At 42.2% G+C, this 26,373-nt stretch overlaps 1 protein-coding gene across 4 annotated transcripts; it reads left to right on the top strand.

The window, feature by feature from the left end:
- The first annotated feature begins 694 nt into the window (after positions 1-694).
- On the top strand, positions 695-16,661 carry DHODH (dihydroorotate dehydrogenase (quinone)). 4 transcript variants are annotated; one of them, XR_013992220.1, is made up of 11 exons: positions 695-750; positions 2,672-2,884; positions 4,352-4,551; positions 7,117-7,199; positions 9,578-9,765; positions 10,357-10,470; positions 11,214-11,367; positions 11,549-11,708; positions 12,146-12,196; positions 15,387-15,464; positions 15,580-15,909. XR_013992220.1 is itself a non-coding variant. In XM_081032889.1 (10 exons), exons 1-10 carry the CDS (start codon positions 730-732, stop codon positions 15,388-15,390), a joined length of 1,188 nt encoding a protein of 395 aa, XP_080889015.1. In that variant the 5' UTR covers positions 695-729; the 3' UTR covers positions 15,391-16,661. The 4 variants fall into 4 exon arrangements, 2 of the variants coding, with proteins under 2 accessions (XP_080889015.1, XP_080889016.1); XM_081032889.1 differs by having other exon boundaries at positions 15,387-16,661; XR_013992219.1 differs by lacking the exon at positions 2,672-2,884 and having other exon boundaries at positions 724-750; positions 15,580-16,659.
- The last annotated feature ends 9,712 nt before the right edge of the window (positions 16,662-26,373 follow it).

Raw genomic sequence — 26,373 nt, 5'->3', positions numbered from 1 at the left:
GTCCAAGTCTGTGCTGCAATGAAATGGTGTGGGTGCAGTGTACCTTCAATTAGTCTTAATTTTCCAACATCCTCAGAAACATATGTACATACATAGAAACAGATATACATTTTAATCATTTTTAAAGCGAAACCTGATATTGACGGAATCTTTTTTAAAAGTCTACGCAGATATTTTACAGTGCTGTAATTCATTTCAACCTTTTTTAAAGTGCCTGATATATACTTTCTCAATACATGCTTTACCTAGAGTAAAGCATATCAATAAAATGTTTAACTTAAATGATCAAAAAATCTGGTGACAGTATTGCTTAGAAATGAAGACCACAAGAATTGTCACCCCAATAAATAAATTAAAAAACAAAAGAAACAAAACAAAACAAAACAAAACAAAAAAAGAAATGAAGACCACATATAAGCTTTGTCCAGGTAGCAGGGATGCTGACGAACTCTACGAAGACCTCCACCCTCTGCCTACTGCACTTCCGCGACGCCCAGAAAGGACACCGGAAATCCGGCTGGCGAGCGGAAGAGGCGTGGCTGTTGCGATTGCGCCCGCGCGCGCGCGCTCTAGCGTCCAACCAGGTCCTCGGGGTGGAGCAGAGGAGCTCGACCCACCCTTCTGCCCGACGATTGGTGAGTTGGCAGCCTCGGGGGCAGGGATTAGAAGTCTTCCCACCATCTCCTCCAATGGAAATGGGACAGAGGCAGGCCTAGTGGCGGAAGGAGCATGGCGTGGAGACAGCTGAAAGTGAGTTTAGAAACTGGGGCTCTTCCAGTGGCGAGAGAGTCCGAGTGAGAGCAGGGCTAGTGGGGAGTGCAGGGCTAGCCCCGGCGAGACGTGGACGGGAGGCGGCTCCGAGAGCGTGGGCCCGTTTTAGTGTGTGTGTGTGTGTGTGTGTGCAAAGGCTCGTGAGTGTGCGTTTGTTCACGTACTCGGTCTGTGTGTAAACGGCACGTGCGTCTGGGTAGATGTCAGCGCACGTGGGACAAACTTAATGAGCCTGGCACAGAGGAGCTTAGTGAACACTTGGTCTCCTAGCACTGTGTGCAGCATCCAACGTGGAATGAAATTACAAGAAGACACGTCCCAATCCTAGATAAAATTTTAGGGCGAGGGCTCTATGTAACTAACGGTGCTCAGATATTTGTTGATTGACATTAAGGGGCGTTCCCTCAATCTGGAGAGACAATGAATACGTGATCTGTATTAATCAACAGCTAAGAGTGATCCTTAAAGGCAAATCTGATCATGTCACGTCTTTGTTTAGGGAACAAAACCGAAATCTTAATTCTGGCCAAAACCTCTGCTTGTCTCTCCAACTTCTTTTCAAGCCATACTTTTACTCCTTGGTTTCAAACAAACCTTTCCTCTCCCCCCATTCCTTGGGTGCATCACATTCTCCTCTGCCACGGAAAGAGCTCTTCGACTTTTTCTTACCCCCACTGCCTCCTAGTTAACTCCTATTTACCCTCTTAATATCAGTGTCACTTCCTCAAGGAAGTCTACCTACCTCTTTTATAAGGCTGGGTTCTTCCATTACCCTATGGTATTTTTTCTTCATAGCAATTGTCACAGTTACATATTTGCATGATCATTGATTTCTGCCCCCTCATAAGATTGTACTCCCCATGAAGGCAGGGACTTGGTCTGTTTAGCCCACCTGTGAGTGCTCAATCACTATTCGATGAATGATTGAATTAGTGAATGAATGAGTGACTTAACATCTGGCAGTGAATATTAGAGAAAAGTATGAACCAGGTTTGAGCTAGGAGAGTGGTTCTTGACCCAGTAAGACCTAATGCTCCTTAAAAAAAATATTTTGCAACCCCCTTTATTATCCTGAAATAGAATTTATGCATTATGTAATCTTTCTGTGTATAATTTTTAAAAGTCAACATAAAGCCCTAACTGGAATGTAAAGAGAAAGTAATTTATAATAAAATATGTATTTCAATATGTAAATGTTAGGGCATGATTCACCTACTGAGATAGTCAAGTGTTTAAGCCTCTACTTAGAAATTCTAGTGCTACAAGTATGTTTGTCAATTGCCCCAACTAAAGCACTGTACCATTCCTAACAGGGTTTTCTGAGATAGTGAACAATTCTTGGTAGTGTTCTGTGCAGAACTGTATAGTTATCCCTCTATTTACAAGGTAATTGTTATTCCTGGAAAAGTCAATGCACATAAAAACTGCAGGAGACAGTCTGTGTTTATTTGCTGAAATATAGTTTGGTTCTAGGCTCAGCTAACATGAGTAGGTATTTTTTACCTACCGAATATCAGTAGGATGTTCAGCAGTCACACATGACCAGCACAATTCATCTTCCAGAAAGTCTAAAACAATGCAGGATGTCTGACTTCACTGAGTCCTGCTCACTAAATCTATTAATATCCCCTCCCAAATGCCCACCACATGTCCCTTAGGGGCCAGTACTGTCCCTATTGAAACTTCAGACCTGGAGTCCTTCAGGGCCAGACGAGTGTGTGTCAGCAGAAGTGTAGTTACAGCTTCTGATTATAGAGGCTTATGTGTGAGCAAGAGTAGAAATAACGGAGACCAGCTAGGGACATCATTCATGTGACATATCATTATGTCTTCTGTGTGTGGGTGTAAAGGGCTCAGAGAGGGTGCTGCATACAGCCTGGACAATGGCTCTTTTTTCCAGAAGCGGGCCCAGGATGCCCTGGTCATCCTGGGGGGTGGAGGACTTCTCTTCGCCTCCTACTTGACGGCCACGGGGGATGAGCATTTCTATGCTGAACACTTGATGCCGACTCTACAGGGGCTGCTGGACCCCGAGTCAGCCCACAGGCTGGCTGTTCATGTCACTTCCCTGGGGCTCATTCCTCGTGCCACGTTTCAAGACTCTGACATGCTGGTAGGTGATCTTGAAACACCATGTGCAATACAAAGTGAAGGTCAGTGTCCCCTAATTTACACAGCTGGTGCTGATTCTTTTGAAAAATCAGAGTCCCGAGTTAGCCCTGATGAAAAACTCATCCTCATCTATACATCAGAAAACTGAGGCAGTGAGTTGTTAAATGACTTACCCACAGTTACACAGCCAGGATTCAAACCTATGGAGTCTGACTTGGCAACCATCTCGTTAGCCACTGGCCTGCCTTGCTGAGGTCTCAGGTAGCTCAGTCTTCACCTCTGCAAAATGTGGAAGCATGCCAGAGTCATTAGTGACATAGGCATGTCTAGCCAAGCCCTTTGAGGAAGGCATGTAAAAACCTGTCTCAGCATCATTCAGTCCTACATTAACACATGGGCCCCACCATGTGCCTGCTGCTCTTCTGGGTGCCAGGGTTACAGCAGCAAACAAAACAGAAGAATCTGTGTCCTAGGATCTATATCCTCCTGTAAGCCCTGCCAGTTTCCATCTCAGAGACTCTTGCCACATGGTGGACATCAGAATGCTGTGAACATGAGGACAACAAATAAGAAGCACACAGACCTCTTTGGGGAAGGGTCACTATTATAAATCAGAGGGGTCTTTCTCTGCATTTCCCCTTTTTGTCTTAGAATTCCTTTCACTTCCCCATCCTGCAATTTTGAGCAAATGTGACATTTTACCTGACTTACCATACGTAAGCACTGAAGGGCACTGTAGAATTAGAAAGAGCATTCTTTTCTTTAAGCCGTCTCATCCCAAACTGCTAGTTTGAATCTCCTGGAACCTGGTGTAACAGAAATGAGTAAAGACTGGGCTAAGAGTGTCTGACAGGGAAGAACCTGTCTCTAACCACAGCCTGGATCTGGAGCCCAGCCATCACTTTTGCCTAGCAGAGCACTTTGCTCCCTCTAGCGCCCCACAGTGATGTCTAGGGGACATCACTGGGCTTTGGATCAGCCTGGATAAGAAGGGACCCAGGTGGGTCTGACTTCCTAAGCTGACTCAAGGATTTTGCTGCTTGACACTGTTTCAGAATAGCACCAGCTAGAGGCTAACACCAACAGGCCACTCTCTCCCACCATGGATAGTGGATAAGAAGGGATGAATGTTAGGGGTAACTGGAAAACATAGTCTTTATCCTCTATCCAACCCATGGTGGCAACATTTTTTCTCTTTAGTCTTCATGCTGGATGACAAAGCCTGATGGTTCTTGAACTCCGGCAGGTATCAGAATCACCTGCAGAGTGCCACTAAAAATAGATTCCTTCAGAGTTCCATTCTGCCCACCATCCTCCAAAGATTCTGATTCCTTAATCTGGATATGGGTCCTGGGATCGGATGGTTAACAAGGTCCCCAGGGAATTCTCACATAGATGTGCCAGAAACCAACCTTAAGAAACACTGGTATAGCCTTGGTTACCTCTGATTTTGTCTCCCTCTTCCTAGGAAGTGAAAGTCCTGGGCCATAAGTTCCGAAATCCAGTAGGAATTGCTGCAGGATTTGACAAGCATGGAGAGGCTGTGGATGGACTTTACAAGATGGGCTTTGGTTTTGTTGAGATAGGCAGTGTTACCCCAGAACCTCAAGAGGGAAACCCCAGACCCAGAGTCTTCCGTCTCCCCGAGGACCAAGCCATCATTAACAGGTAGGTGAGCAGCCCAGAGGTAACAGGGATGCCTTCTTCCCAGCAGGACGCATGGGATGTTTTTTTCTGTCATGTAGTGTGGACATTATTCTAGCACTTGGAATGTTCAGGGATTATGGTGAACATATACCATGTGCCAGGCATAAAAGTAGGTTTTGGGATTTCAGTTTAACACGTACACATGCTAAAGCCTGGAGAACTACATAACTTAGCTACAACCACGAGACCATAAGCCTGAGAGCTTTGGTATGGATTTAAGTGTATTTGACTTTCGAGTTTTTAGGTGTATTTGATGTTAGGTGCTTTTTCCACGTTGTCACTCTAATGCCCTTGCCTAGCACTGTCTAGTAGAAATATAATGCGAGCCCCATATGTAATTTAAAATATCCTAGTACCCATGATAAAATAGTAAAAAGAAATAGGTGAAATTAATTTCAGTAACATGTTCTATTTAATTATTTGTGATAATTATTATATTTAATTGAAATAATATACTAAATATCATCATTTTATTTATCATTTATTTATTTTTAAAATTTATTAAATTTATTGGGGTAACTGGTTAATAAAATTATATAGGTTTCAAGTGTATAATTCTATAATACATCATCTGTATATTGCAGTGTGTTTACCACCCCAAGTCAAATCTCCTTTCGTCACCATGTTTGAACCCCCTTTACCCTTTTCTACCTCCCCCCATATCATTTTAACATATCATCAACACAGAAATGATTAATTAGCTGTTTACCTTCTTTTCCTGTACCAAGTCTTCCAAATCCAGTGTATTTTTTTCTTCAGCACCTGTCAGTGTGGACTGGCCACGTTTCAAGTGTTCAGTAACACATGTGGCTAATGGCTCTTGGATTGGACAGGATAGCCCTAGCCTTTAGTAAACTGGAAAATTTAATAGTCAACATATGCAGGTGCTTTTTGTAAGAGAGAACCTTGTAGATTGTGTAAAGACCTTCTCTTTATAATCCCTGTGCAATTTTCACAACATCAAACCCAGAAAGCGAAGAAGTTCCTACTTTTTGTTAACAGAATCGTGAAGCGCTTCTTTGGGGAGATTTTGATAAGCATCTTTGAAGCCATTACTGGCCTTCTGGAAGACTGACCTATGTGATGTTTACTAGGCTGCACTTCCCGCTTTATTGTGCTTGTTTCAGGGAAATTTTTCAGCATTAGCAATCAAGTTATTGATCTTTCTGCTACATTGCAGGACAGGATCGATATCTTCAGAACGTCCAAGTCACTGGAGGTTCCAGGGTGACGGTACTTGTCAGAGTCCTGTAGATGAGAAGTGGCCGAGAGTGGAGAGCCTGTGTGTTCAGCCTCCTTGCTCTGTTTGGCACACTCAATAAACTTAATGAATAAATTCATCCATTCATTCAGCAAGTCAGCAAATGCATGTGCCACTCTATCTGTTAGGTGTTTTTGGCTGCAAGTAACAAAGTGACTTAAACAATAGGCATTTGTTATTATTTCTTCTCAGAACAGCTATAGTAGGCAGTCCAGGGTTGGTTGAGCAGCACGGCAATGTCAGGACTCTGGCCCAACTTCTCTGGACCATACCTTCTTGTTTCTAAGACAGCTACCCAGCTACAAGGGTTGTGTCCTTTCATGAGGACATCTGAGAGCAGAAAGGGAAAAGGAAGCCTAGATACTGGGGAGAATGGTTCCCAGAAGCTCCCCGGTAGGCATCACCTTGTATCTCAGTGATCACACCCAGTCACACGGTCATGCTTCAGTCGCTAGTGTGGCTGGGAAAGGAGTCATTGTCATTCCCACCCAGTATCAGGGGAGGAAGGAAGGGGGAATGGCCAAAGGTCAACGACCCACAAGTGGGGCTGGAGAGACAGAGATGAGCAGGAGACATGAGGTCACTGCCGTTGTGGAGTGTCTAGTGGTAGGGTGATGGAACAGTAAGACATGTCCTTGATCCTCAAGAAGATCATAACCCAGTAGGGGAACTTAAGCATACATGTAGATCCCAAGCCAGGAGAAAGATCGGTACAAAGTGCTCAGTGAATGCCAAGAGGTAAGGAATCACTTGTGTCTGGGAGCTTTATGGAATGAGGAGAGGGAGAGTTTGGTCTGAGTCAGGAAGAGAAGACAATTTTAATAGGCAGAAAGGATGGGGAAATAGAGTGGCAGGAGGTGCATTCATGGAGCACAGGCAGGAGGTGGAAAAACGGGCTTGTCAGAGTGGGCTCCACGGGGTGTGTGGGGGGGGTGCATAGGTAAAGAGGAGGGGGTCCTGGACTCATACAAGTCTGGGGCAGTTATAGGGCCAAGGCCGAGCTGTATCCAGTGCTAGTTGGCTGGGTGGCTTGTTTGCAAATTTTAATTTCCCTTTCCCTTTGTGTTTGATAGTGTTCTGACACGTTCTCTAGGAAGTCCAGGGTGTTTAGACCTTGGAAGTCTTAAGAACTGACTATTATTTTTTTTCTTTTCTGTTTTTAAAAGTTATATGTATAGCCATAGAACCATGTATGTCTCCAAAGACTCTGCCTTCTGGCTGAGGGCTCTAACCTTGTCCCTTCCCCATCTGCTTGTGTGTTACAGATACGGATTTAATAGTCACGGGCTCTCTGTGGTGGAACACAGGTTACGGGCCAGACAGCAGATGCAGGCCAGGCTCACAGAAGGTAAAGTGGGGCTTCATTAAAGGGGCTTTCTTCATTTATTGGGAGGAAACGTGGGAGAAACATCAGGAACGTTCCTAGTGACAGACATGATTGAGCAATAGAAAAAACACTACAGAACTCAGGGTTCCTCTCCCAGAGGAATTTTCCTGGTTCTACCAGTTTGCAAGATTTTAACGGAATTTCACAACTCAGCAAAGATGCACTTAGTTTCTGCCTTGTTATGTAACCTATGTTATATCTTAACTGCAGCAGCTTGGAAGTGAGCAAAGCAGAGTGGCCCCCCTGTGATCACACAGGCAGTGAGATGTAGGCATGGCTTGAGCGCCATCTTGTTCTGCTTCTGTTGTCCTTCTGTCCATTGTGCGAATAAACTTGTTAATTACAGAAGCATTAGTAACTACAGAGAAGCATAGTGAAGAAAATTAAAAGTACTCACACTCTCCCCACTCAGGGTAACTACTCTTGGCATTTGGGAATCTGGAAATACCATGCATTTTTGAAGGCACCTTCGTATATGCTGATGTTCATTCTCAGGGGCTCTCCGCTCTGCTGTCTGTCCCTCAGGATGCACTTAGTGGGGTAGGGCTGTATTGTCCTCACCAGACCTTCAATTGTTTGGGGCTAAGGCCTTTCTTCTTGTTGGATCCCTCTGGAACTCCTTCCAGGAAGTTTTAGTCTCATTAGATGTCCTGGTGGCAAAATGGGAAAAACCTCTGGATATCAGATTCATTTCAGGAAGGAAGTTGAAAGGGCTGAGGCTGTTAGCAATCTCTGATTTTGGGAGTAGGAAGTAACCTTGTTTGGAAATCCCTGGTTTTGACATCACTAGACCCTGTTATACTATAGACCTTTTGGGGAACTTTGAAGGTCATAATATGACCTTTATCGTTTGTGATACTCTTTTGCCTTCTTTGTCCACAGTGTTCTTCACACCAGCTTTCTCCCCTGTCCTCCCTCGCCTATCCCCTCACCCCCACTCTGGTGCTAAATTCACTGCAGTGAAGCAAAATCCTATAGCAGAGCTATAGCTGTTTACCAGCAGCTAGAAGCCCTAAAGACAACTTATCACTAGCACCATGCCAAGGGATGTGAGTTGACAAAAGCTGTGGTGCCCTCTGGGGACAGAGTAATTCAGCAATTTCTGTCTAACTCCAAAATCTTGTCAGTTTGGGCAGATGACTATTAATGAAAGATCCATCAGCTACATGAAAGCAATACTCTCTTTCAAGCCAATTTACCTGTATGGCAAAGAATGACAGCTTCTAAATGTCTTTGGCTTGATGGATTCTAGACATGGGAAGTGTGGAGACCTTGTTATATGACCTGTCTGATGGTTTCTAGCCCGCTGCCCCCTCCCCCCATGACCCCCACAATTAGCTACACAAATCTCATTTCCCTTCAAGCTGATGATAAAAGGGTGACTACATGTAGGGTATGAGAAGGGGGTCAGCAGGACTAGATGTTGTTCTTTGATCCTTCCTGACCTGACACATTTTGTGAGCTAACTTGATGTTTCAGGTTTTTTCCCAACTATCAAATGGAAGAGTAGCCAGTACCACTGACATACCATTGCCCTATACAGATAAGATGATATCTTCGGAGAAGTACAAACAACCCCGTGCTTTCACACAGATCCTGTTTCTGAAATGCATTTTTCTGAAAGTCCAAAATGCAAGTCAAGTGATAATCCCATTTTTAAGTAAGGTGGCTGTTTTACTTACTGTGCAAATTGAGCCACTTTGGAGAGTGAACGGGGAGCGGGCATTAATAATTATACCCAGGCTACAGGAGTAGTCAGGGCTGTCCTGAGCACTGGGATGTATGGTCATCCTAGTTATAAAGGGGACGCCCTTCTCAGAGAACTGAAATTATAAAATAATTATACCTTTATAATTAGGCATGATAATTGAAAATACTTTCTGGTATTTTATGCATATTCTTAATTTTGGATTTTCTTCACAACTGCACACCCAGGCTCGCCACCCAAGTCCAACGAGCAGCCCTTGAGAGTAAACAGTTGCCCCTTCTAACACGCCTGTTAATTTCTGTCTGTTCTCAGTTGTATTACATTTGTGAGCCATACCTATTTTATCACTAGTATTTTTTATTCTGAATTTCTCCATTTTCCATTAAATTTTTAAAAAGAACAAAGGCACAGTGCAGTAAAACATCAGGTAGTTGCTCAAACATTGCCACGCAGACAAAGGTGGTGAGCTGTATCGTGCTCAGCAGGCAGCAGCGTCATGCCGTTCACAGTATTTGTCAGCTGGTGCCTGAAATTCTCATTGGAGGGGAAGGCCGAGAAGGCTGTGTTCGTGGGCTGTTCACGTCAAGGAAATGGTGTGTGGGGACAAAACCTTGACTAGCGGTATTTGCAGATGGGCTGCCTCTGGGGATTAACCTGGGGAAGAATAAGACCTCGGTGGACGCTGCCTCGGACTACGCAGAGGGGGTGCGAGTCCTGGGCCCCTTGGCTGACTACCTGGTAGTGAACGTGTCCAGTCCCAACACGGCTGGGCTGCGGAGCCTTCAGGGAAAGGCTGAGCTGCGCCACCTGCTGACCAAGGTGGGCAATTACACCTCTAGGTCCCACTCCACCAGCCTGTCCTGTCCACTTCCTGTTCCTTCTACAGGGGGAAGCTTCAATGTCATTATCTAGGAGCTGTCCTTAGACCTGGACCAGTCAGGACCCCTCACTGTACCTCGTATCTCCTAATCTCAACACTGATTATGCTCAATAGTAATTAATTGCTGTTATCTGTCCCTGCTTTTAAACCATAAGGTCTGTGATAGGACCACGTCTCTCATTTTCCTACACTGTCCCTCGCATCTAGCACATTGAATGAATGAACGAATGGAATGACTTTTCATTACAGTATTTGTGACAGAATTCCTTTGTTATGTCCTTTCGGAACAAAAGTCTAACTCTTATTACATTAGCTGATGTCAGTGACCACATTAGGGACTCAACCTTGGGCTTTTTTTGGTTCAACGGAATGGAGTCGGATTCGCCTTGATGGGGTCTTTTGCATAACTGAGGGCTTTGTTTTCCAAAAGGAGAAATTGCTTATGCTGTAGTTTATCTGGGCAGGTCGTCGTTGCACCCTCACTCAGGCTGTGGTCTCGGGTCCCCATCTCTGGCCACGTGTCACTCTAGGTGCTGCAGGAGAGGGATGCCCTGAAGGGGGCACAGAAGCCAGCTCTGCTGGTGAAGATTGCGCCTGACCTCACGGCCCAGGACAAAGAGGATATCGCCAGTGTGGTGAGAGAGGTGCGAGTCGGGACTGGGGGGCGTCTGCCCCTTTTGGGGGGCCAGCCCCGACGGCAGCCTGTGGTTTCCGTTCTGTGATACGGAGGGCTGGTTTGGTGGCTTTTTCTCATGCTTCTTCCCTTTTCTCCTTCCTCCTCTTCATCCATCAAGGGCTTCAAAGCTTATGCTCGCATCCTTGGCCAGTCTGGGCTAGACTGGAGTGCAGGCATACCTCGTTTTATTGTGCTTCACGGGCATTGCATGTTTTACAAATAGAAGTCAAGACCCTCTATCCCCCCATCCCCGCCCCCACCCCCTGCAGCTAAAGGATTATGCCTCGCTTTATTGTGAGACTCATTTTATTGTGGTGGTCTGGAACTGAACCTGCAGGATCTCTGAGGTATGCCCATGTTCTTTCTCTTCAGTCTAACACCAGGGCTCTGTGTTGTAGCAGAGTAGTGGAAACAGACTGAGCCTGGCCGCCCTGGGTTCAAATCCTGGTTCCACCACTTACTACCTGGAGGCCTTGGACAGGACATTCTAAAGTGGATTGTTGTAAGGGTTAAACCCTGTCCTAATGGGACGTTAGGGGTGGCACTATGTGATGGCACCTATTGCCATGTTGAGGCTCATTCTGACACTTGTTCAAGAAGCCTAGTGAAGTCTTGCTTCTGGGGGCTTTAGGCGTGGGGGCCTGGCCTGGCTGCTGTCTCAGACCCTCCAGTGCCACAGCTGGAGGGCTCTTTCTCTGTCTCACACTGCAGTTGGGCATCGATGGACTGATTGTCACGAACACCACAGTGAGTCGCCCCGCTGGCCTGCAGGGTGCCCTGTGCTCTGAAACAGGAGGGCTGAGTGGGAAGCCCCTCCGGGACTTATCAACGCAAACCATCCGGGAGATGTATGCACTCGTGCAAGGCAAGGAGTCGGTGTCCGTGTCTTCGGATTTGTTGCGGCTTGGACTCTGGGGTCATGAACAGAATCCGTGTTCCCTGAACTGCTGTGTTCAGCAGGGAAGCTGAGGGCAGAAGCCAAACTGAGCTCCTGGTTCTCACATCGTCCGCCCTTCCTCATGGTGTTACCTTGTGCTTCTCTGCAGGCAGAGTCCCCATCATTGGGGTTGGCGGTGTCAGCAGTGGGCAGGACGCTCTGGAGAAGATCCGGGCGGGAGCCTCCCTGGTGCAGTTGTACACGGCCCTCACCTACCGGGGGCCACCCGTAGTGGGCAGAGTCAAACGGGAGCTAGAGGCCCTTCTGAAGTGAGTGGGGCCACGTATGGCTTATAATAGAAGTTAATATGGTATCAGTTCTGATTGACTCAAACCAAAAGGATGATATTCATCTGTCTATTTATTCTTCACACAAAAAGGATTTAAGGGGCACACTGAGAACGCAGGGGAAAATTACTCTGTTGCTCCTTTGACTTCCAAGGCAATGCTGTTTATAGAGGAGTTCTGGTGGTATTTCCCATTAATTCGGTAACATTGGCTTGATTTCAGGGAGCTGTTTAGACTTAGAATCGACTGCCTTCTTCACCTGAAGACCTGGTGTTCATGTCTCTAGGACTCTGGGTGAAGACAGTGTGGGGGGCACGAGGTCTGTGTTTGGGAGAGAGAGAGAGGTAGGTGCAGTTATGGAGGAGATAGTAAGAATAGGGTCCACCATTTGCTGAAATTGCTGTTTTCTATTTTTCCAGGGAGCAGGGTTTTACCAGAGTCACAGATGCCATTGGAGCGGATCATCGGAGGTGAGGACATTGTTAGTGGAAGCGTGATCTGGAACCTTCCCACTAACTCAAGTGAGACTTTGTGGCTGGATCAGGAGAGAAGGGACTCTGTCTCAGGACACATCGCCCAAACGACAAGAGCCCTTTCTCTGCAGCCAGTTCAGACTAAAAACCAATCGTGAGGGTCACCAGAATCAGTACACAGCTTTCTTCAGTCACTTGTCGGATCACGAACTGCATTCAGGATTTTTTCCAGACTCAAATCCCAGGATCTTTTTAATACTGCAAGGACATGAGATATTTGTGGGGGGCGGGGGGAATCACGGAAAAAAATAAAGCCATTTAAAACCTGGACTTAAATTCCAGCCCTTTCTGGAAGGCTACTGCTACCTGGGGTCTGCAGCAGCCTTCCCAGGAACTTGAGTGTTTTGTTCTATCTTTGTTGTTATTTAAGTTTTAGCTTTATTTTGAGAATATTTCAAACATAGACAAAAGTTGAAAGAAAAGGGCTTGTGCATGGCTGTCCTCTCCCTGTGTTTTCACATCATCTTCCCTCTGTCTGTGTCCTGATCTCTTCTAAGGACACTGGTCATACTGGATCGGGGTCTACCCCAATGACCTCATTTTAACTTTATTACCTCTGGAAAGACCCTATCTCCAAATAAGGTCACACTTGGAGGTTTTGGGGAGTTAGGATTTCAACATATCAATTTTGGGGAGAAAATTCCACCCATCACAAGAAATGTGCTTGCTGTCTCCCGGCTTTCACATCTGTGACTTAGGGTGCCATCTGGCAGACAGGTTCTCAAGGTGCTTCACGATACTGGCCAAGAGGCGGAAGAAGTAGTCATTAGCTAGAGAAACGCTACTCTTTTCAACACCAAAAAGCAAACGGTGAGAAGTTACAAACCTGGTCTGGGAAGTGCTGCTGATGTATGACACAACTTCACAGCCAACAAAATCACCTTTGTTCCCATCACTGCAGTACAGGTTATATTTTAAATTTGATTTCTCGGTAGCTCTGTGGAGAGGCATGTAGCTGCAATAGTGATAAGTGTCCTGTTGCCTCATCTTTCCACCTCGGCCTCAGCCTGGCCCTCCTTCTGCCCACCCACCCTTTGCCAAGAAACCAGCATCTAGTCTCCTGCTATCTTTTTCAAAGATCTTTCCCCTGGCTTTTGTCTTATGAAAATAATACCTACTCATAAGGAAATTTAAACAATATAGCTCCCAAATAAAAGCTGTCTACCTCCTTCCCCCCAAACAATTCCCATCTCTAAGAGGACCTTGCTCTTTAGCTCCAGGTGGTTTGCTACCCAGGAGGGCCAGCCAGCATCGCATCTGATCAGAGAAGGTGGAAAGCTGCATGTTTTATGTGGTATCTTCAGTGTTTAAAATTTGAGCTGATGTCATGCCAGTCCATTAAAACTGGTGTGTAGCCAGATGTGAATTACGGCCTCCAATTTAGGTGTCTGGTCCATGCCATCTCGAGGCAGCGATTTGTAACTCCCTACCTCCTGGGAGCCAGGAGCACCAGCAGGGAAAGGGGAGTGAGGAAGTAAAATCAGGAGAATGACATCCCAGCCAGAGTGGGGACAGGAGGGTCCCAGGGATGTTGATTCCATGACTCACCGTGTGTCGGGGGAGCACGTGGACTTGGAGTGGCCGCAGGAGATTCACCAAACCCTACTGAGGCTCCATTTTTCTCACCTGCAAACACAGTGGTTTGGAGGATTAAAGGATACCTTCACAGCAACTTTTACAAAGCTGCATACTACGTGCCAGGCATGTTATGTGCTTATTAATCATGGACAGTCATGTATATTTTGTGTGCCTCAGTTTCCTAATGTGTAAAATGGGAGAAGCTCAGTACCCATCTTGAAGGGTTGTTATGAGGATTACATGTGAAGTGCAGTAGTGCTTAGTACACTGACCCTCCTAGTAAGTGTTATTTTTAATACTTCTAATCATCATAAAGTCCTGCAAATAGGTATCACCAAGCCTATATTTACAGATGAAACCACGGCTTTTGAGAGATTAAAGGTACTAGGAATCAGCAGAACTGGTCCCCACGGCCCGACTGCCTCCTTCTGATGCAGGTAAAGGGCCTCATGGGACCTCTGAAAAGTATTAGTAGTTCCTTTTGCCTCAAAAATTTATCTTCTTTTAACAGACTTCATACTATGTGCCATTACATTTTAGAAAAAGCTTTCATAGAAACTTGTCCTGGGCACTTGATTGGTCTGATAGCATGGGGTCTAGTAATCAAAGCTCGGAGCCCCTTAGAGGCAGGGAACATTCTGTAGGAAGCACAGTGCCAGCCAGGGCTGAGCCAGAGGCTCTGAGACGTAGCAGTTGGAAACAATAATCATTTATTATCCCACATGGTGTCAATGAGTCAGGAATTCAGGAGCAACTTAGTGGGGTGGTTCTGGCTCAGGGTTTCTCATGCAGGTGTAATCAAGACATTGGCCAGAGCTGCAGTCCTTCAAGGCTTAACTGGGGCTGGAGGACCCCCTTGCAAGATGGTCACTCATGTGGCTCCTGGGTTGCTGCTGGCTGTTGGCTGGACATGTCAGGGGATCTGTCCACAGGGCTGCCTGAGTGTCCTTACCACAGATCTGGCTTCTTCCAGAGAGAGGGAGCAAGGTGAAAGCTAGCATGCCTTTTGTGACCTGGTCTCGGAAGTCAACCACCATTACTTATGCTACATTTATCCTACTCATTAGAATAGGGTTGCCAGCTTTAGTGAAACAAAAACAACAGGATACCCAGTTAAATTTGAATTTCAGATAAACAATAAACACACTTTAGTATATCTCATACAATAATTGGGACATACTTGTACTAAAATTTATTTGTTTTTCCGAAATTCAAATTTAATTGGGCATCACATATTTTATCTAGCAACACTAAGGGTGAGTCACTTAGTCCAGCCCTCACTCAAGGGGAGGGAATTAGGTTCCATTTTTGATGGGAGGAATGTCAAAGAATTTGTGGAGATACTTCCAAACCACCACAAGCAGAATGTGGAAAAACTTCGTTTGGTCCTGATGTCTGTGGGTAATGGCAAGGGATACTAATAGGATGAAGTAGTTCTGGGACAAGCAAGGTCATCTTCCTAACAATCTGTACATTTGCAAGTTTACATCTTCTTTGATCCTCAGCCCTGAAAGTGGGTGAAGCGGTGATTATGATCCCTATTTTACAGATGAGGAAACTGAAGTTAAGTGCCTGCTCCAAGATGATATGGGCAGAAATGGTGGAGGGAGGACAGATTCTCCGAATGGCAAGTCTAGCCCCTGTTCTATTCTACTGAGTAGTGTCCCGATAGACTGCTGATGCCTCCATGAAGATGTCTTGGATTCATTTTCTATCTTCTGCCATGTTGTTATCTCAAAAAGATGATGGTATTTGTGGATCCTTGCTGCCGTGCTGCCTTCCGGGTGATAGGGGAAGACCCTCTGAGAAGCCGAGGGCCAAGATGCAACCTTCTCTCCCCCACTACCCACCAGCTCTGAGACCTGCCCTGGCTGAGACTGTGGGGTTCACACCACCACCTGCAGACGGGCTCCGAGTACCGACAGGAACATCATTTCCAGTCAGCTTCACGTGAAAAAGACTGCGGATCAAACCAAACCAAAGAGAGAACTACTCTCTCCCAATTTTTATTATAAGAAATTTAGACATACAGTAAAAGGGAAAGAATAGTATAATAAATATCCATACCCCTCTACCTATCTTACTATTAGTAATTCTTACTGTCTTTTCCATTTTTCTTTATCAATCTTTTTACCTCATTATATACTGTAGTTTGATGAACACTTTTGAAGGAAGTAGTAGGTGTCAGGACACCTCACTCTTAAGTACTTCGTAGCCTGCATCTTCTAAAAATAAAAGCATGCTCCTACAAAACATAATTCTATGATTACAGCTAAGAAAATGAGCCTTGATTCTATAGTATCAATTAACATACAGTCTATATTCTAATTTTCCCTATTGTCCTCAAAGTATCTTCTATAGTCCATTAAGGCTCACTTATATGTCTCTTTAGTCTTAAAATCTAGAAGAGTCACCTCTGAAGAGACCAGGCCAGTTGTTTTATAATCAGTTCTACATTCTGGATTCCCAGAAGAAAGGCTGTATTTTCTGATCTACATTATAGCTGGATGTGGATATATGACCAAAATCTACCCAATGAGATATATGTGAAAGTACTGTGTGCAACTTCTGGGAAGTCATCTGCTGCCTGGAACGTGAGGATGATGGCTGGAGCTGGCAGCCGTGTTAGAACTGAGTATCACAGTCACCTCAGAGGCAAAAACTGGAAAGAGCTTCATAGAACTGACAATACCACCTCTGTCTGCTTACTTCCCCACCTCTTTCATTTGAGAAAATATCTTATGTGCTTAAGTCACTGTTAATTGGGGTTTTCTCTCATATTTAGCCAAATTTAATTCTAGCTAATAAAAAAAGCCAGATTGAGATCTGTTGTAACCTTTTATTTGCCTACAAGCTACGTTATCTGCTTTCTGCTTGGCTAAGACACTTCAGAATGTCTCTTTCCTCCAGGTGTAGATTTCTGGTGCCAGCACACTATGGGAAAGTCCTCAGACTTTCATGTTACCTACCCTCTAGTGTTGAACAAATCTTGGCAGTCAGGGAAAATTTCTGTAAGAATGTTGTGGTTAGAAATGTGGGAAATGAAGTTAGTGTGACTTGTCACATGTCGGAGGACACCAGAGAACGGGGCTGAGAAGTGTGTGTTCAGGAGCAGGGTGGGAATGACCTAGAATTGGCACACAGAGGGTTTGTGAAATACTTGGGCAGTAACACAGGGGCAAGTCTCCAAAGAGCAGGGCCTTTAGGAGAGGAAATGCAGTAAACATGCAAACTCCTTGCATTCTTGCCCACCAACAAGAGGGTTCCCAGGCATTGAAAACTCCATTTGGAAAGTGTCCCACGGGAAACAAAAAGAGTTACAATTACTGAAGGCAACCGGCTATGACACGTGATGCCCGTTAATCACTAGGGTTGCCTTGGTGGGTCCAGGGACAAAGCTGTGCCTGGGGTCACTTCCTGGGTCAGCATGACCCCCGTCCTGCCCTGAGCATGTGGAAGACATGTAACCTTGGTGCTGCCATTTCAGTTCTTGGTTGTCTGAGAGATTGGTCAGTCTTTCGCACTTTGGCCATTCTCTTGGATGTTGAATTTTTTAGTCTTTAATGAATCTAGTGACATCTTCCTATCGCAACAGAGCAAAAAGTGTAGATCCTGTCTGGGGACCTAAAAGAAATCACTGTGGTTGGGTCAGAATTTCAACTATATTTGAGACACTGATATTTAACAATTAAAACATTAAAAACAAACACCCACACAAATTTATATGTACCCATGTACATGAGTACATAGATTAGAGACAGAGAGACGGGGTGGGGAGAATAGGGCTGACCCATATTCATTTGTTCTTTCACTCACTCATTCTTCCAACAATAAGTTGCTGAGATCTAATTTCCTGCCAGTGGCTATACTACGTGTGGAGATAAAGATAACTGACTTTTCTACCACCTCTGTGTATCGCAGGAGAGACAAATACAAACACAACTGGCCAGAACTGATTGGATCACATCCCACAATAAAGGAAGGAGTCCAGTGCTTCCCTAGCAGAGGGGGGGTCACTGGGGACTTAGTCAATTACAGCTGCACTGATTTCTCCATATGGTCAGGACTAATTTCATACAGTTTCCTGGGGCTATAATTACACAAACCCCTGATTTCTTGCACTGATGGCTCAAAAGCAGAAATCCATTTTAACACCATTCCTTCTAGAGAGCTCTGTCATGGGACTGAGGTGGATGGCTCACCTGCACCAGAGCCTGGCTGGCTCTCAGAGTACACTGTTCCCAAATGCTTATCAGAAGTTTCCTTGGTCTATTTCCTAAGGCATTTCTCAGCCATGGCCCACATGGTCTCTGCCTGCTTCCCTGCTGTGATGCACCCTCCCAAGGCCCGGATGGAAGGGGAGAGGTGTTGGGGCGGAGGAGGTGGGGTGGTGGTGGTATGGGAGTGTGTGTGTGGGTGGCTCATGCTCAGAAGAAGCCTCCACTTCACAACCTGTCTGCTGGGCATCACTGCCTGGGTCATGATGTAATCTGATACACACGGTTCAGACTTGGAAGCCACTTAGACCTGATACCTTAGCTGGCTAATGGGGTTAGCTAGTGAATTTGTTTTCCCTTCCAGGTAAGCAATGTCTTAGCAAAGGATTTGTCTCTAGTTGACCCTTAAAAGTGACTCTGATGGTGAGAACTCAAGGCTGATTGTGTGTGTGTGTGTCACTTGAAAATCCTGTGAAGTTCATCATGCAGGAGAGGTAGCACCTCAAGGTGGCCAATGGGCAATATCTTAGGGTGACAGTTAGGTGGTATTTCATTGTGGTTTTGATTTGCATTTCCCTGATTAGTGATGTTGAGCATCTTTTCACGTGCGCATTGGCCATCTATATGTCCTCTTTGAAGAAATGCCTACTAAGATCCTCTGCCCATTTTTAAATTAGACTTTTTTGGTTTTGTTATCAAGTTGTATGAGTTTATCTGTTTTGGACATTAACCTCTTATTGGATATATGACTTGCAAATATCTTCTCCCATTCAGCAGGCTCCCTTTTCATTTTGTCAATGGTTTCCTTCTTGGTGTAAGAACTTTTTAGTCCCATTTATTTATTTTTGCTTTTGTTTCCCTAGTCTTCAGAGTCAGAACCAAAAAAAAAAAACATTGTTAAGACTGATATTAAGGAGCTTACTACCTATGTTTTCTTTTAGGAGTTTCATGGTTTCAGGTCTTACTGTCAAGTCTTTAACCTATTTTTAGTTAATTTTTGGGTATGGTGTAAGATAGTGGTTCAGTTTCATTCCTTTGCATGTGGCTGTCCAGTTTTCCCAACACAATTTATTGAATAGACTGTCCTTTCCCCCACTGTATATTCTTGCCTCCTTTGTCGTAAATGAATTGACCATGTATGCATGGGTTTATTTCTGGGATTTCTATTCTGTTCCACTGATCTGTGTGTCTGTTTTTATGCCTATACCATACTGTTTCGATCACTAAAGCTTTATAATGTAGTTTGAAATCAGAAGTTTCTAAAAAAGCTTAAAATACCAGTATGTATGTCTGCCAGTGGCCCAGCTTTTGAGAAGAGAATTGCTGGCACTAAGGAAGCGTGGTTGGGAACCAATGTCCATGTTTCAGGCACAGGAGGATCTCATAGTCCCTGGTCCTTGATGACTAAGGAAAAGGGAGATAACCTAGAAAGAGGTGTAATAGTGGGAAGGTCTTTGTTAATTTTCTTATCCAAACAAACTGAAAATTTGAAAAACATGTGCTGTTCTGAATTCAACACTCAATTATTCATTCTCTTCTAAGGTCATGTACACTCCTGGGAAGATCCAGTGGTTTTCATTCCATGGCTACTCATTCACTCATGACTACAGTATTTCATCAATTCTGAGATGCTGACTATTTTTCCATTTTTAACATCTCTGAAACTGAAATACATCTTACAATGAGGGCATCTTAAACATTTTGTTAGATTTTCATTGACAGTCTTCTCTTTCATATAATTCATAGCATATTAAATTTGATGACATGTGGTAGTGGTTCCCCTACTTTGCTGAACTTGGAATCACCTGGCTATCTTTAAAAAAATACTGATGCCTGGCAACCACCCCCATTCATTCTGATGTAATAAGGCTGAAGTACCACACGGGAGTCAGGATTTTTAAAAGCTCCCAGGAGATTTTAAAGTACAACAGAGTTTGGGAACTGTTAAAATACAATATTTCTTCAATACCATTTCTTCAAGCTTTTTTTTCCAGCTCCTAGGTTTCACGGACAGCATCCTTACAGGTTCTGCTTATTACATATGGCACACTCCTCTGCTTCAATTAATGACGTCTTTCCGACTGCATCCACGACTCATCCTTTATATCCTCATTAGAATGTCAGCTCCAAGAGGACAGGGGTTTTGTCTGATTTGTTCTGTCATAGCCTCAGCATCTAGCACACCTAGGCTCCTTGTAGACTCTTGATGAAGATTTGATGAATGAATGAGTATTTCTTCTTTATATTCAGTGCCCTGATAAACTCCTTCTTCACACAACTTCCAATAAAAATGTTATTATATTTAGATGATTTCCCAGCCTGATCTTTTTTGCAGTGGTTATCTTTCAAGCCCCAATTTCACATAAAAATCATTTCAAAACTTGAGCTCAGTATTCTCTCCTTCTACCCAAACCATCACATCCTAGTCCTGGACTTCCCATAAATATCCACAGCATTGGTTTCCTCTGTGTCTCAAGCTCATAACCCCTGGTCATTCTCAAGCCTTGTCTTTTCTTGTTCTCCCCACATAGACTTACTCACTGAGTTTTGCAATTTGTTTTTCTGAAAATTCTCTTAAATTTGTCCCTGCCTTTAAACTTCTACAATACTGAATTTGTCTCCTTGGCTTCTATTTACTCACACTTCAAATGATCTCATACACATATGCTAGCAACTGGTTTAAAAAATGCTTATGGGAATTATGATACATAGATGTAAATTATATGATAAAAATAGCATAATGGACGGGAGATGAGAAAGAGAGTTAAGTTGTAAAGTTCTTGTGTTACTTGGGAAGTGGTAAAGGCATTAACTTAAAGTAGGTGGTAATAAGTCAAGGGTGCATATCTTGACATATTTGGGGTACCCCTAGAAAAATCATACAAGAATATATAACAAAATACGCTAATAGAGGGGAAGATTTTTTTAAAATATCTTTTTTAAAATATCTTTTTAAAAATATCCTGAGTAATACCAAAAAGGCAGGAAACGAGAAATAAAATAAAAAAAAAACTTATGGATTTAATATAAAACAAATAGCAAAATGGTAGACTTGAAACCAACTCTATTAGCAATTATATTTATTGTAAATAAAAAAGATATGCCACAAAAGCACTAACCAAAAGAAAGTTGGTGTGTCTTGAGTAATAGTAGACCAAGAGACTTTATGGTAAGAAGGACTGCTAGATATAAATACGGACATTTCATAAAGATAAAGAGTCAAATTAAAAGGAAGACATGATGAACCTCAATTTGCATGCAGCTAATAACAGAACTTAAAGAAAAAATAAACAAAGTCACAATCTTTCTTTCAGTTACTAATACAAAAGGCATAAAAAAAAATCAGTAACACTAGAGAAGACTTGAACAGAGCAATTAACAAACTTGACCTAATCGACATATAGAACTGTTGACTCAAGAACTGTTTTCTTCTCGAGTACATATGGAACAGTTATCCAAATAGGCTATCTAGTCGGCCATAAGGTAAGTCTGAATACATTTCAAAAAATTGAAATCATATGGAGTATATTTTCTGACCACCATGGAATCACTAGAAATCAATAATGAAAAAAAAAAACCACTTTAAAATCTCCAAATATTTGGAAGTTAAGCAACATACTTAAATAAATCATGGAACAAACAAGACATAAAATGGAAATTAGAAAATACTTTAAACTGATTAAAAAACAATATATTAAAACTAATGGAATACAGGTAAAGAAGCATATAGGGAGACCTTATAGTTTAATGCATGAATTAGAAATGAAAAGTTAAAAGTGATGTAAGTTTCTTCTTTAACAAGATCAAACAGAAGAAAAACTAAAGTAAAAAAAAGAGGAAATAATAAGAGTGGGAATCATTGAAATAGAAAAGAGACAAAAATGGAGAAAATCAACTAAGGCAAATGTTTGAATTTTGAAAAGATAAATAAAACTGATAAATCCCTAACAAGATTTTTCAAGAAGAAAAGAAAGGAAACACAAATTATCAATATGAGGAATGACAGAGGGAGGACATCACTATTAATCTTACTGATATTAAAAACATAATAATGTTGGGAAGAGCATTATGACAGTAAATTTGACAACTTTGCCAACATGGGCACATTTCTAGACAAACATAACCTCCCACTAGAAAAAATAGAAAATCTGAATAGTCCTTTATCTATTAAAGACATTGAATCTAAATTTGAAATCTGCGCAGAAGAAAACTACAGGCCTATCTGGCTTCATTAGCAAATTCCTCTAAACAATTAAGGAAGAAATAATATCAATCTTATACAAAATCTTTCATGTAATAGAACAATAGGGAACACTCCCCAACTTGCATTAAGAAACCAACATAACCTTAGTATGAAATCCCAATAAGGACACATTACAAGAAAGGAAATTATAGACCAATATTTCTCAAGAACTCCAATGGAAAAATTCTAAAAAAGTCATCAGCATATCAAACCCAGCAATATATAAAAATTGTACTATATCATGAGAAACATAAGTTTATTCCAGAAATGCAAGGTTGGTTTAATATTCAAAAAATTGATCATTGTAATTAACCACATTAACAGAATAAATTGATGATCTTAATTGATAAAGAAAAAGCACTTGACACTTCTTTATATTAAAAAAAAATTTAAACAAACCAGGAATAGAAAGGAACTTCCTTAATCTGGTAAAGGACAGCTACAAAAAACAAAACAAGCCTACAGCTAACATAACACTTAAGGGTGAAATTTTGAATACTTTCTCCCTTCCTGAGTTTGGGAATAAGACAAAGATGCATACTTCCTACTTCTATTTAACATTATAATAAAAATCTCAATGCAATAAGTTGAGAAAAAGAAATAAAAGGTATAAAAGTGAAAATTGGGGTGGCGGGTTGGCTCAGTTGGTTAGAGCATGGTGCTGATAACACCAAGTTTGCCGGTTTGATCCCCACATGGGCCACTGTGAGCTGTGCCCTCCTTAAAACAAGAATGAATGAATGAATGAATGAATAAATAAATAAATAAATGTATGTTAGAAAAGCAGAAAAAGAGCCATTATTTGTAGATGACATAACTGTGTACCTAGAAAGTTTTCAAAACCAAACTGTTAGATTTAATTAGTGAATTTACCAAGGGTGCTGAATACAAGGTAAATATACAAAAATCAATTGTATGTTTCTATATTAGTAATAAATAATAATTAAATGAAAATATTTACAATAGCATAAAAAGCAAATACTTAGGAATAAATCTAGTGAAAGAGGTTGCAAGAGATCTATACTAAAATGTACAAGGCATTGAAATGAAAGACAACCGAAACAAATGGAGATATATACCATGTTTAGGGATTGGAAGACTCAATATTGTTAAGATGTCAATGCTCCCCAAATTGATCTAGAGATTCAATGTAATTCCAATCAAAATCCCAGCAGGACATTCTGTGAAAATAGAAAGTTGATTCTAAAATTTATATGAAATGCAAAGGACCTAAAATAGTCAGTTAAGGCAATCTTGAGGAAGAAGAATAAAGTTGAAACACTTATAATACCAGATAACAAGATTTACTATGAAGTTCCTTGTTAAGACAGAGTGGCATTGGCTAATGGAACATAATAAATACAGAAAGAGAGAAACACATACAGTCATCTAATTTTTAACAAAGATGCCACTGCAATTTAGGGGTGAAGAATGCTCATTATAATAAATAATACTGGATGAACTACATTATTATGGGAAAATGATGAACTTGAACTTTTATCTCACATCTTGCACAAGCATTAATTTCACATTGATCTTAGACCTAATTGTGAAAGGTAAAACAGTAAACTACTAGAATAAAATTTAGGTGAATGTTGTCATGGCCTTGCTGGCAAAGATTTCATAATAGGACACAAAAAGCACTAACCATAAAATCAATAAAACTAATAAACTAGGACTGATTAAAATTAAGAACTTCTGTTCATCAAAAATACATGACCAAGAAAGTGAAAAGACAAGCCATAGAATGGGACATATTTACACTACATTTATTTAATAAAAGACTAGTGTTCAAAATATCTTTTTAAAAAAACTACAAATCAACAAAGACATTTCATAGAGAGGATATCTAAATGGCTCAATAAGAACATAAAAAGTGCTCTTTATATCATTCAATTTTTTTTTTTTGAAGGGGAACAGGACTTTATTGGGGAACAGTGTGTACTTCCAGGCCTTTTTTTTTTTTCCCAAGTCAAATTGTTGTCCTTTCAATCTTAGTTGTGGAGGGCGCAGCTCAGCTCCAGGTCCAGTTGCTGTTTTCTAGTTGCAGGGGGCACAGCCCACCATCTCTTGCCGGGGTCGAACCAGCAACCTTGTGGTTGAGAGGACACACTCCAACCAACTGAGCCATCTGGGTGGCAGCTCAGCTCAAGGTGCCGTGTTCAATCTTAGTTGCAGGGGGCGGAGCCCACCATCCCTTGCGGGACTCGAGGAGTTGAACCTTGTGGTTGAGAGCCCACTGGCCCATGTGGGAATCGAACCGGCAGCCTTCGGAGTTAGGAGCATGAGGCTCTAACCGCCTGAGCCACCGGGCCGGCCCTATATCATTCAATTTTGAGAAATGTAAATTAAAGCCATTATCATCTTTTACTGTATATATGCTAGAATGGCTAAAACTAAAATGCTTTGGCAAGGATATGGAGCAACTGCAACTTGATATATTGCTGGTGGGAGTGTACACAGGAGAACTGTTTGGCAGTATCTATTAAAGGTAAACATATGTCTACCATTTAATACAACAAGGCATTTATCCAAGAGAAATGAGTGCATGTGTCCACCAAAAGACACGTGCAAGAATGTTCATAGCAGCTTTATTTATAATAGTCCCAAACTGGAATCAATTCAAACATCCATAAACAGGAGAATGAACAAACCAATTGTGGTTTATTCATATAATGGAATACTTCTCAGCAATAAAAAAGAACTAATGTGACAACATGAATGATTCTCACAGACATACGATGAGCAAAAGAAGCCAGAAACAAAGAATGACTACTGTTTGATTCTATTTATATAAAGTTCAAGAACAGGCAGAACTATTCTATTATGACAGAAGTTAGAACAGTGGCTACTTTTGTGGGGTGAGGTGTTGACTGGAAGAAATCCAAAGTAGTCTTCTGGGGTGCTGGAAATATTCTATATATTGATCTGAGTGTTTATTACACAGGTGTTATACATATATAAAGATTCACTGAGCTGAACACTTAGATTTGATGTTTTTAGTAAATGATGCTATATCAACTGTATATCCATATGGCATAAAATGAGCCTGGTCTCTTACTTCACTTCCCCGTGTGTATGTAAGATATAAATTTATAACAGACAAATTAGAATCATCTTAAATTTCCAACAATGAGGAAATATTTAAAGTTCATATGATACATCCTTAAGTTAAAGATATTATATAGCATTTAAAACGTTTTAAAGAGGTTTGCTGCAACATGGAAAATGCTTATAACATCAGGTAAAAAAAGGCAGACCACAAAAATTCTCTAAAAAGAACTATCAAAATTATGTGAAAATGTGTGCAGAGAAAGCCTGGAAGGAAGTAGCACTAAAGTGTTAAAAGTGTTATTGGTTGTCTTGGGGTGGTGAAACAATGGGTGGACTTTTTCTTTTTCTGTAGCTTGCAAAATTTCAAGACTGAATTTTAAAAATAATTTTTTCCCTTCCAAAATAAAAACTCTGCCCTTCAAGTCCTCTGCCAACTACTGTCTTGCCTCATTACTGTTTCAAGATTTCCTGTCCTCCCTACAAAATGTATTCACTACTTCCTGTGGCTAGCTATGCTGAAGCTTATTACTTGCCACCTCCTTATTTTGTCCTGTCTTGGTCCCCAATTAAGGGAGAAGGCCTTTTGGCAGGATGTACTCTTTACAGTCAAGTTAATAAAGGATGTCCAAGGCAGTGGAGGCTGTGAATGGTCCATTGTTATCTAGGAGAAGGGGTCAGTGTAATAGAGTTCAGGTTTTATTCATAGGAGAAATGTGAATTTTCATGCACCTGGGGGGTAAGCAATTATTCTATAGTCGTGGTGAGAAATGTTTCATTTTAGATATGCTAGTGTGGCTCCTTCTCAGCCTGTAGTGTGTGTTCTTGAGCAAAGGACTTTGGAAAATATAGGGAAGTGGCCTCCTCCTTCCTGGTCACTGAAGGAAACTGAGAGGCAAAAGGCTGGTAAAAATAAGCTGTTACAGAAGCTATAAGGAACATAGGAAACAGAATTCTAACCCCTCCACCCCACATTCAGCCAGAGCAGCTCCATTTTCCTGTTTCATATACTGGCTGATGAGCTA

This window comes from Rhinolophus hipposideros, assembly GCF_964194185.1.
Source record: "Rhinolophus hipposideros genome assembly, chromosome: 21".
Taxonomy (NCBI): domain Eukaryota; kingdom Metazoa; phylum Chordata; class Mammalia; order Chiroptera; family Rhinolophidae; genus Rhinolophus; species Rhinolophus hipposideros.
This window is presented reverse-complemented; position numbering and strand designations above follow the sequence as displayed.